General features: G+C 40.4%; 1 protein-coding gene across 1 annotated transcript in view; it reads right to left on the minus strand.

Moving 5' to 3' along the window:
* The window catches only part of LOC113812557 (xaa-Pro aminopeptidase 1), a 24949-nt gene that overhangs the window by 10339 nt on the left and 2110 nt on the right, over positions 1–12500 (minus strand). Inside the window, exons 4-11 of the mRNA XM_070122191.1 lie at positions 11556–11735; positions 8856–8967; positions 5859–5975; positions 5501–5638; positions 4470–4593; positions 3584–3698; positions 1729–1875; positions 1066–1282 (exon numbers count right to left, since the gene is read on the minus strand). Of these exons, the coding sequence (XP_069978292.1) occupies positions 1066–1282; positions 1729–1875; positions 3584–3698; positions 4470–4593; positions 5501–5638; positions 5859–5975; positions 8856–8967; positions 11556–11735 (1150 nt within the window). The remainder of the gene's footprint in view (positions 1–1065; positions 1283–1728; positions 1876–3583; positions 3699–4469; positions 4594–5500; positions 5639–5858; positions 5976–8855; positions 8968–11555; positions 11736–12500) is intronic.

A 12500-nucleotide genomic window follows, 5' to 3' on the forward strand; every position in this document is an offset into this window, starting at 1 on the left:
TGGCAAGGGGGGGGAGGGGGTGGTTGTGGTTAGGAGGGGTGAGAAGGGGTGGGCGTGTGGGTAGTTGTAGGTTGGAGGGATGGGGGAGAGTGGGTGGGCTTGTAGGAAGGGGGTGGGGGGAGAGTGGGTGGTGGTGGTTGTGGGTGGGGGGTGGTTGTGGGTGGGAAGGGGGGGAGAATGGATGGGCGTGTGGGTGGGGGTGAGGGAGGGGAGAGTGGGTGGTTGTGGGGGTGGGGGGAGAGTGGGTGGGAGGGGGGAGTGGGTGGGTGGTTGTGGGGGTGGGGAAGGGGTTATGCAGTGGTTGTGGGGGGGGAGCGTGGGCGTGTGGGTGGGGGGATGTGAGGTGTTTGTGGGGGGAGGGGAATGGGCGTGTGGGTGGTTGTAGTTGTAGGGGGGAGAGCGGGAGAGTGGGCGTGTGGGTGGTTGCGGGTTTGTTTATGGGTAGATTTTTGGCTTTTGTTTTTGTTTGTTTGCGAAATAAGGATAAAGATAACGGAAGTAAATCCAATAAACTAGAGATATACAAATAGCCAAAGGATGATGATAAAACTGATAACAGCATCAACAAAACAACAATAGTAATAAGGATAACAATAATGGTAAAAATATTAAAAATAATAGTAACAAAACAACTAAACAACAACAAAACAACACTAATAATAATAATAATAATAATAATAATAATAATAATAATAATAATAATAAACTTTAATATTGATAATGATAAAACAATTACACCAATAATAATAGCAATAATAATAATTAATAATAACAAATATTATTAAGAATGATCACAAAACAATAAAACCACCACCACCAACAACAATTATAACATTTTAAACAATAATAACAAATCAACAACAATAACACCAACAATAATAACATTTTCAAAAACTAATAAACAGCAATAAAAAAACAAAAACAATAACAACAAAAAACAACTACAACAAAACAAAACCAACAACAAAACCAACAACAATAACAACAATTACAACAACAAGAACAATCACCACCACCAACAACAACACCACCAATCACAACACCAAACCCTCGCCGCCGCCCCACCCTTGTACTGCCCGCCCGAATCCAGCAGGAACAAGGAGTCCGTCCCGATGGCCCTGTCCGTGGCGTCCGTGGGTTCGTAGTGGATGACGGCGCCGTTGGAGCTGTAGGCGCTGATGGAGGCGAAGGAGAGGCCCACGTAGTGCTTCTGCGCCGCCCGGAGGGACTCGAGCTCCGTGGCGGCGGAGCTCTCGGTCCAGGTCCTCTCGCCGGCGGTGATCTGGAGGTGGGAAGGAGGGAAGGGGGGTTATGGGGGTGGGGTGGGGGTGAAGGGGGGGTTATGGGGGTGGGTGAAGGTGGGGTTATGGGGGTGGGGTGGGGGAGGGGGGGTTATTGGGGGGGGAGGGCGTGATGAAGTTGGGGTTTTGGTTTGGTGGGGTTGGGGTTGGGGGGTTGTTGGTTGGTATGTTTGGGGGCGTATATGTACATGTATGTTTTTATACTTATACGTGTACTTATATTGACACGGAAACGCATACATGCACACACACACGCTCACACTCACACACATACACACACACACACGCATCCACTGTACCCCTTTCCCTCATTCTCCTCACACCCCCTTCTCTCTCCACTCTACCCCACCCCACCCCCTTTTCTCTCCACCCCTTCCACCCCCACCCTCTCCACCCCCTTCCCCCTCCACCCCCTCCAGACACTGACCTCCTCCTCCAGGAACCTCAAGAAGTCGCACAGCGCCACGGCGTCCCTCACGTGGGCGTTCTTCATCCCTGCGATCTCGACCTCGTTCTTGCGGGCTTTCATGAGCAGCACGGGCGAGGTGGCCGTCACGCGGGCGGACTCTCTGACCTGGGGAGAAGAAGGAGAAGAGAGAGAGGGGAATAAAGGGGGAAATGGAGGAGGAAGAAAAAGGAATTAAGATTTTTTTTTTTTTTTTTTTTTTTTTTAAGAGGGCAGTCGAGGTGGCCGTCACGCGGGCGGCCTCTCTGGCCTGGGAAGGAGAAGGAGATGAGAGAGGGGGATAAAGGGGGAAATGGAGGAGGAAGAAGAAGGAATTAAGATTTTTTTTTTTTTTTTTTTTTTTTTTTTTTTTTTTTTTGACCTGGGAAGGAGAAGGAGAGAGAGGAGGTAATAAAGGGGGAAATGGAGGAAGAGGAAGAAGGAATTGAGGAGGGATTTTTCTTTTCTTTTTTTTTTTTTTTTTTTTTTTTTAAGAGGGCAGACGAGGTGGCCGACACGCGGGCGGCCTCTCTGACCTGGAGAGAAGAAGGAGAAGAGAGAGGGGGGATAAAGGGGGAAATGGAGGAAGAGGAAGAAGGAATTGAGGAGGGATTTTTTTCTTTTCTTTTTTTTTTTTTTTTTTTTTTTTTCTTAAGAGGGCAGGCGAGGTGGCCGTCACGCGGGCGGACCCTCTGACCTGGGGAGAAGAAGGAGAAGAGGGGGGGGGGATAAATGGGGAAATGGAGGAAGAGGAAGAAGGAATTGAGAAGGGATTTTTTTTTTTTTTTTTTTTTTTTTTTTTTTTTTTTTTTTTTTAAGAGGGCAGGCGAGGTGGCCGTCACGCGGGCGGACTCTCTGACCTGGGAAGGAGAAGGAGAGAGAGGGGGGGAATAAATGGGGAAGAGGAAGAAGAAGAAGAAGGAATTGAGAAGGGGGTATTTTTTTTTTTTTTTTTTTTTTTTTTTTTAAGAGGACAGCCGAGGTGGCCATCACGCGGGCGGACTCTCTGACCTGGAGAGAAGAAGGAGAAGAGAGAGGGGATAAATGGGGAAGAGGAAGAGGAAGAAGGAATTGAGAATTAGGTTTTTTTTTTTTTTGTTGATTTTTTTTGTTTTTTTTTTTTTTTTTTTTTTTTTTAAGAGGACAGTCGAGGTGGCCGTCACCCGGGCGGCCTCTCTGACCTGGGAAGGAGAAGGAGAGAGAGAGAGGGGGGATAAAGGGGGAAGAGGAAGAGGAAGAAGAAGGAATTGAGGAGGGAATTTTTTTTTTCTTCTTTTTAGGGAGAGAGAGAGAGAGAGAGAGAGAGAGAGAGATACTGAGCAACTGATATGTAAAAAATTCCACAATTTTTGTAGTCTAGTTTTCATAACAAAACCCTCATACATTAAACACATGTGTGTAAATACACACACGAGCACTCATACATCTCTCTCTCTCTCTCTCTCTCTCTCTCTCTCTCTCTCTCTCTCTATATATATATATATATATATATATATATATATATATATACATATATAAATAGATAGATAGATAGATCTAGATAGATAGATAGACACACATATCCACCCATCCACCACGCCCTCTGACACACAAAAACCACCCACCCCCTTAAACCCATTAACACACCCAACTCCCGCCCCTCGTATCCATTGCCCCCCCTCCCTTCTCCTCCCCCCTCCCCCACCCCACCCCCTCCAACCCCTCCACCCCACCCCACCCCCTTCCCCCTCCAACCCCTCCACTCCACCCCCTTCTCTCTCCACCCCAACCCCTCTTCCTCCACCCCACCCCTTCCACCCCCACCCCACCCCCTTCCCCCTCCCACCCCCCCCCTTACCGCGGAGGAGACGGCGAAGGAGGCACCGCCGGAGTAAGAGTAGGGGCCGGGAACCATGACCTTCTGGGCCGGGGAGTCCCTCAGGAAGTCTAGGATGCTGGCGTAGTCGTGGATCCTGGAACGACGGTGGGAATGGTGGTTGGAATGGTGGTAGGAATGGTAGTTGGAATGGTGGTTGGAATGGTAGTTGGAATGGGAGTTGGAATGGCGATAGGAATGGGAGTTGGAATGGTGGTAGGAATGGGAGTTGGAATGGTGGTAGGAATGGTAGTTGGAATGGTGGTAGGAATGGTAGTTGGAATGGTGGTAGGAATGGGAGTTGGAATGGTGGTAGGAATGGTAGGTGGAATGATAGGAGAAATTGTAGCTGGAATGGTGGTAGGAATGGCAGGAGAAATGGTAGTTGGAATGGTGGTAGGAATGGTAGTTGGAATGGTGATGATGATGATGATGAAAATAGGTGGTTGTGATACTGGTGATAATGATGATGATGATGATAATGATAAATAGATGAGGTATAGCTCTTTATTCATAGATTTAAGTGGCGTAAAGGTAGTGATCATAAGAGGAATAATTATAATGATAATTACTATTTGTTATTATTATCATTATCATTCTTATTATCATTTTTTTTTTGTTATTGTTATCATTGGTATCATTATTATTATTATTATCATCATTAGAATTATTAATATCATTATCATTATTATTATTATTATCATTAGAATTATTAATATCATTATCATTATTATTATTATCATTATCATTATTGTTATTGTTATTATCATTATCATTTTCATTCTTATCACTATCATCACCGTTATCATTAATGTCTTAGATAAACACAGATTGATTTACATAAACAAACATTTCCTTTTGTACCCACGTCACACATTGTTCCTGAGAACACTCGTTCACTTTCAAATGTTCTTCCACTGCCTCTGTGGTTTTGTTCTCCGGCAGGAAGAGGTCAACAGAGGTCGTCGACACGGCTACATATGCACGAAATACTAAAAGGAAAGAAATAAAGAAAGAAGGAAAGAAAATTAGTTTATAGGGTTCGTTCTGTGGTTTGTATTCTTTTTAACAATTTAATGTATAAAAAAAAATAGTTTATAGGGTCAGTTCTGTGGATTTTTTTTTATTTATAGATCATATATAGAATATATGGGTCTATTGTAAATGGAGAAAAAACATTAATTTATATTCATTCTGTGTACTGTGTGTTTTTTTAACAATCTAATGTATAAAAAAAAAAATAGTTTATAGGGTCAGTTCTGTGGATTTTTTAAATTTTATTTAGTCAAATGTTAAAGGAAAAACATACATTAGTTTATGGGGTTAATTCTATGGATTTATATATATATATATATATATATATATATATATATATATATATATATATATATATATATATATATATATATATATATAATCTAATGTTAAAGGAAGAAAGACATTAGTTTATAGGGTTAATTCTGTGATTTTTTTTTCTTTTAATATATAATCTAACGTAAAAGGAAAAAATGATTTATAGGATTCATTCTATGGATTTTTTCCCTTTAATATGTATTATCAAATATTAAGGGAAAAATTGTTTAAAGGGTTGATTCTATGGATTTTCTCTCTTTTATATATATAATGGAATGTTAACGGACACAGAAAATAGTTTATAAGGTTAATTTTATGTTTTTTTCCTTTTTTATATATAATGGAAAAAGTTTATAGTATAATAATGATAATAATAATCGTAATAACAATAATCGTATTAATGAAACAGACGTACAAAGAAAAAAATATATACCACAAACTAACCCCTCCTAAAAAATAAATAAATAAATAAAATAAATAAATAAATAAATAAATAAATAAAGATTTCAGAAAGAAAACAAAAAGCCACAGGGTACCTCCCCTCACCTGGGTTGTAGGGGATGTCAGAACCCCTAAGGTTTAGCAGCCAGGCCACCTCATCCAGAGCCGTCAGCACCAGCATGTCAACCTCGGCTGCTGACATCTCGCCTCTGACGTCAGCCACTTTATCTTGCCAGCTCTTGCCTTCGAAAGAGGTCAGTTATATGTTTGTATATATACATATATATGTGCAGGTTCGTATATCTATCTAAATGTGTATTAATTTAATACATGTATACATACACACACACATACACACACACACACACACGCACGCACACACAAAACACACACACACACACACACACACACACACACACACACACACAGCACACACACAAAACACACACACACGCACACTCACCTGCGAATTCGACCTCGTGCACGAAAACCGCGTCTCGAACATAGGTCGGTCGGCCATCTTCCTCCCACACGACGTCAACCAAATTCGTCTCTACGGCAAGCATGTTGATGTCCAGGCCTTCAGGGAGGGAGGAAGGAGAGAAATTAGATAAAGGAGGGAAGAGGAGAAGATAGAGAAAGGAGGGAAGAGGAGAAGGTAGAGAAAGGAGGGAAGAGGAGGAGGTAGAGAAAGGAGGGAAGAGGAGAAGTTTGATAAAGGAGGGAAGAGGAGAAGATAGAGAAAGGAGGGAAGAAGAGAAGTTAGAGAAAGGAGGGAAGAGGAGAAGATAGAGAAAGGAGGGAAGAAGAGGAGTTAGATAAAGGAGGGAAGGAGAGGAGAAGTTTGATAAAGGAGGGAAGAAGAGAAGGTAGAGAAAGGAGGGAAGAGGAGAAGTTAGATAAAGGAGGGAAGAAGAGCAGTTAGATAAAGGAGGGAAGAGGAGAAGATAGAGAAAGGAGGGAAGAGGAGAAGTTAGAGAAAGGAGGGAACAGGAGAAGACAGAGAAAGGAGGGAAGAAGAGGAGTTAGATAAAGGAGGGAACAGGAGAAGATAGAGAAAGGAGGGAAGAAGAGAAGTTAGATAAAGGAGGGAGTGAGTAAGGATGGTGAAGATAAAGCATGGCTTGTATGATGTACGATAATCTAGTAAGGAGGGTTATGATAAAGGATGTAAAAAAGAAGTTAGATAAAGGAGGGAAGAGGAGAAGTTTGATAAAGGAGGGAACAGGAGAAGTTAGATAAAGGAGGGAAGAAGAGAAGTTAGATAAAGGAGGGAAGAAGAGAAGTTAGATAAAGGAGGGAAGAAGAGAAGTTAGATAAAGGAGGGAACAGGAGAAGTTAGATAAAAGAGGGAAGAAGAGAAGTTAGATAAAGGAGGGAAGAAGAGAAGTTAGATAAAGGAGGGAAGAAGAGAAGTTAGATAAAGGAGGGAGTGAGTAAGGATGGTGAAGATAAAGCATGGCTTGTATGATGTACGATAATCTAGTAAGGAGGGTTATGATAAAGGATGTAAAAAAGAAGTTAGATAAAGGAGGGAAGAGGAGAAGTCTGATAAAGGAGGGAAGAGGAGAAGATAGAGAAAGGAGGGAAGAGGAGAAGTTAGATAAAGGAGGGAAGGAGAGAAGTTAGATAAAGGAGGGAAGAAGAGAAGATAGAGAAAGGAGGGAAGAAGAGAAGTTAGATAAAGGAGGGAAGAGGAGAAGTTTGATAAAGGAGGGAAGAGGAGAAATTAGATAAAGGAGGGAAGAGGAGAAGTTTGATAAAGGAAGGAAGAGGAGAAGATAGAGAAAGGAGGGAAGAAGAGAAGTTAGATAAAGGAGGGAGTGAGTAAGGATGGTGAAGATAAAGCATGGCTTGTATGATGTACGATAATCTAGTAAGGAGGGTTATGATAAAGGATGTAAAATAGAAGTTTGATAAAGGAGGGAAGAGGAGAGGTTAGAGAATGGAGGGAAGAAGAGAATTTAGATAAAGGAAGGAGTACGGATGGTGAAGATAAAGTATGGCTTGTATGATGTACGATAATCTAGTAAGGAGGGTTATGATAAAGGATGTAAAAAAGAAGTTAGATAAAGGAGGGAAGAGGAGAAGTTTGATAAAGGAGGGAAGAGGAGAAGTTTGATAAAGGAGGGAAGAGGAGAAGATAGAGAAAGGAGGGAAGAAGAGAAGTTAGATAAAGGAGGGAGTGAGTAAGGATGGTGAAGATAAAGCATGACCTGTATGATGTACGATAATCTAGAAAGGAGGGTTATGATAAAGGATGTAAAAAAGAAGTTAGATAAAGGAGAGAAGAGGAGAAGTTTGATAAAGGAGGGAAGAGGAGAAGTTAGAGAAAGGAGGGAAGAAGAGAATTTAGATAAAGGAAGGAGTACGGATGGTGAAGATAAAGCATGGCTTGTATGATGTACGATAATCTAGTAAGGAAGGTTATGATAAAGGAGCGAAGAAAAGAACTTAGATAAAGGAGGGAACAAGAGAAGTTAGAATAAGGAAGGAAAAAGAGAAGTTAAATAAAGGAAGGAAGAAGAGAATTGCGATAAAGGAGGCATTGAGTAGGGATGGTGAAGATAAAGAATGGACTGTGTGATGTACGAGAATTTAATAAGGAGAGTTATGATAAAGGATTCAGTAAGGATGGTTGTGATAATAAGGGATCATGTGATGTATAAGAAATTTTTAAGGATGTTTATTGCGCAGGACAGTGGTAAGGATGGTTATGATAAAGAAAGAATATAGAAATATAAATATAAAGGAAGAAATAGACAAGGATGGTTGTGATAAAGAGGCGGGATTAAATGCTGCACAAGAAAGGTAGAGATCGTTGTGATAAAAAAAGAAAAAAAAAATGCGGGATTATGTGATAAATTATAAATAGAGAAAGGACACTGAAGATAAATAAAGACAATTATTTTCATTTAAAATGTAAGAAAATAGTAAGAAAAAGATATACCAAACAAGCGATTATATGATAAGTTAGAAATCAGATACGCTGTTTTATGACGATGTTTTTCAAATCAACGAGAATTTTATTGTGGGATATATTTTTTTCTGATTATATAGATAGAAGGTGCGATACAAGTTTCTTTATCTTGTCATAAATGCGATTCGCGAGATTTTGTTCTTTATTTGTGGTAATAAAAACACCATAAAGAGTCACAACTGTGTGTGTGTGTTTGTGTGTGGAGGGGATATGTATGTGTGTGTGTGTGTGTGTGTGTGTGTATGTTTGTGTGTGTGTGTGTGTTTGTGTGTGGGGGGGGATATGTATGTGTGTGTGTGTGTGTGTGCGTACGTGTGTGTGTGTGTGTGTGCGTGTGTGTGTGTGTCTGTGTGCACATGCGTGAGGTGAGTGTCTGAATATGCATGTGCGTGTATACATAGTCATAAATACACACACACACACACACACGCACACACACACACACACACACACTCCTCAACATCAGTGCCACACACCAACCTTCCAGTTCTTCAGCGTACGAGTGCCACGTCTGGGCCCCCATGAGGCGCGGGTCGGCCCCCACTGTGGCACCCAAAGGCAGATCCTTCAGCCACTCCACCACCGTTGGCACCTTCAGAATTGGCAGAAATATTAATTGTTACTAATTCTAATGATATGACAATAATTATGATAAAGATGAGAATGAGAATGATATTGATAATAACGATATTTATAATGATAATAATGATGATGATGATGATAATAATAATAATAATAATAATGATGATGATGATGACGATGATGATGATGACGATGATGATGATGATGATGATGATGATGATGATAATAATAATAATAATAATGATAATAATAATAATAATGATGATAATAATAATAATGATAATGATAATGATGAGAGAGTGTATAGTGGAAATTATAACAACGATGATAATAAAATTGATTATAACAATTATAGTAATGATGATAAGGATGAAAATGATAATAATAATAATAATGATGAAAATAAAAGTGATAACAGTAATGATACTAATATATAATAATAATAATGATAATAATGATAAGAATGATAATGATAACAGTAATAGTTGTAGTTATGATAATAATCATGATAATAATGTGTAATAATAATGATAATGCGGATAATAATGATAATAATAGCAATAATAATGATGATAAAAGAATAATAATACAGGATGATGATGATGAGAATGATAATAATAATAATGACAATAAAGATGATAATGAGGATGATAATGATTCTGATTATGAAAAAAATAATGATAATGACAATAATAATAATAATAATAATAATATTAATATTAATAATAATAATAACGATAATAATAACAACATCAACTACAACAATAACAACAATAATGATAATTCGACAAGGGAATTCCAGTAAGTTATCAGTCACTAAGATCTTAGTCTACCGCTGAGCCGTCGAATTGCCGCTGAACTGAAGGATAGAGAAAGGACAAATTTACTGCTGTTTTTTAAGATTTACGTACGTGGTTGACTTGCTTTTTAGGAACATCATTTTAAATATTGTTATAATCATTATTGTTACCTTACATACGTGGTTAAGATGCGTTTCAGAAATATCTTAAATATTGTTATAATCATTATTGTTACCTTACGTACGTGGTTAAGTTGCGTCTCAGAAACATCATTTTAAACATTGCTATGATCATTATTGTTAACTTACATACGTGGTTAATTAAGTTGCGTTTCAGAAATATTATCATAAATATTGTTATTATCTTTCTTATCATTATCATTGTTACCTCCTCCGGTAGCGCTGGTTAGTAGGATAAATCTTTTTAAAATGTTAACAGATTTTTATGATTTTTTTTTTTACCAGAGATGTGTTTTATCCCAACTTAGATGACATTGAATTTAAGTGGTGTGTAGGTGTGTGTGTGTGTGGGTGTGCGTGTATGCGTGTGCGTGTGTATGTGCGTATGTTATCATTACTATCATTATCAATATTTTCATTATTACCATCATCATCTTGGCACAACTATCACCATCATCACAATCATCTTTTCATGGCAAACGCACGTCCAGGGAATAATATAGCGATACCTTATCAGCAACTCTGACATAGACCACAATCTCTGATATTTTATGACTGGTATTTGGGCGATAAAGTTGAGGGTTGTAAAGATTTTCGATAATATAGTAATGTTGATTAGATTATCGGTATTATAGGTGTAACGAAGGTTAATGGAAGGGTAGGGGAGGGAGAGAGAGAAAGAAGGAGGGAGGGAGAGAGAAGGAGGGAGGGAGAAAGAAGGAGGGAGGGAGGGAGAGAGAAGGAGGGAGGGAGAGAGAGAAGGAGGGAGGAAGGGAGGGAGGGAGGGAGAGAAAGACACGGAGGGAGGGAGGGAGAGAGAGAAGGAGGGAGGAAGGAAGGGAGGGAGAGAAAGACACGGAGGGAGGGAGGGAGGGAGATAGAGAGACGGAGGGAAGGATGGAGGAAGAGAGAGAGAGAGAGAAGGGAGACGGGAGCGATGGAAGGAGTGATAGATAGATATATAAATAGATGGATAGATAGCCAAACAGATAGATAGATAGGTAGATAGATAAATAGAGGGAGAGACAGCGAGAGAGAGTGAGAGAGAGAGAGAGAGAGATAGAGAGAGCGAGAGAGCGAGAGCAAGAGCGAGAGAGAGAGAGAGAGAGAGCGAGAGAGAGCGAGAGAGAGCGAGAGAGAGAGAGAGAGAAGGAGAGAGAGAGAGAGAGAAGGAGAGAGAGAGAGAGAGAAGGAGAGAGAGAGAGAGAGAGAGCGACAGACAAAGAGAGACAAACAAACAGACAGACAAACAAACAGACAGACAAACGGACACAAACAGACGGAGCCCGCCAACCACCCAGGCAGAGAAAAGACAAACACAGCCATCCACCCACCTCAAACACCCAAGAAATAAAAGAAAAAAAGAAAGATAAAGAAGAAAATGAAGAAAAAAGAAAAAGAAGAGAAAGAAAGAAAAAGAGGAAAAGAAGAAAAACATAAAAAGAACAGAGAAAGAAAAAGAAACGAAAGATGAAAAAAAGAAAAAAGAAAACAGAAAGCAAAAAGAAACGAAATAAGAAAACCATAAAAAAAGAAAAGAGAAAGAAAAATAAATAAATAAATAAATAAAGAAGAAGAAAAAAAAAGAAAACACACACACACAAGCACCCATTGCCTACCCCTTCCATTCCCTCCTTCATGAGAATCCAAGCACAGTCCAGCTCGTCCTCTGCTTGCAAGAAATAGCGACCGTCCGTCCACAGCGCCTGCTCGGAGAGGGTCACCACGGCCAGTCCCGAGCTGCCTGAAAACCCGCTGATGTATTTACGGCGTTCGTCTGCCTGCGCCACGTACTCGCTCTGGAAGGGGGTCGAATCTGCTCGGTTTATTCGGTTATTGGGTTAGATGGTTGGGTTGGGTTGTGTGGTTTGGTTTGGGTTGGGTTGTGTTGGTTTTGGTTTGGGTTGGGTTGTGTTGGTTTTGGTTTGGGTTGGGTTGTGTTGGTTTGGTTTTGGTTGGGTTGTGGTTGGTTTGGTTGGGTTGGGTTGTGTTGGTTTTGGTTGGGTTGTGTGGTTTGGTTTTGGTTGGGTTGTGGTTGGTTTTGGTTGGGGTGTGTGGTTGGTTTGGGGTGTGTGGTTGGTTGGTTTTGGTTGGGTTGTGTGGTTTGGTTTTGGTTGGGTTGGGTTGGTTTGTTTGGGTTGTTGTGTTGGTTTGGTTTTGGTTGGTTTGTGTTGGTTTTGGTTTGGGTTGTGTTGGTTTGGTTTTGGTTGGGGTGTGTGGTTGGTTTGGGGTGTGTGGTTGGTTTGTTTTGGCTGGGTTGTGTGGTTTGGTTTTGGTTGTGGTGTGTGGTTGGTTTGGGGTGTGTGGTTGGTTGGTTTTGGTTGGGTTGTGTGGTTGGTTGGTTTTGGTTGGGTTGTGTGGTTTGGTTTTGGTTGGTGTTGTGTTGGTTTGGTTTTGGTTGGGTTGTGTTGGTTTTGGTTGGGTTGGGTTGTGTGGTTTGTTTTGGTTGGGTTGTGTGGTTTGTTTTGGTTGGGTTGTGTGGTTGGTTGGGTTGGGTTGTGTGGTTTGTTTTGGTTGGGTTGTGTTGGTTTTGGTTGGGTTGGGTTGTGTGGTTTGTTTTGGTT

The sequence above is a fragment of the Penaeus vannamei genome, chromosome 5 (genome assembly GCF_042767895.1).
Source record: "Penaeus vannamei isolate JL-2024 chromosome 5, ASM4276789v1, whole genome shotgun sequence".
Classification (NCBI taxonomy): domain Eukaryota; kingdom Metazoa; phylum Arthropoda; class Malacostraca; order Decapoda; family Penaeidae; genus Penaeus; species Penaeus vannamei.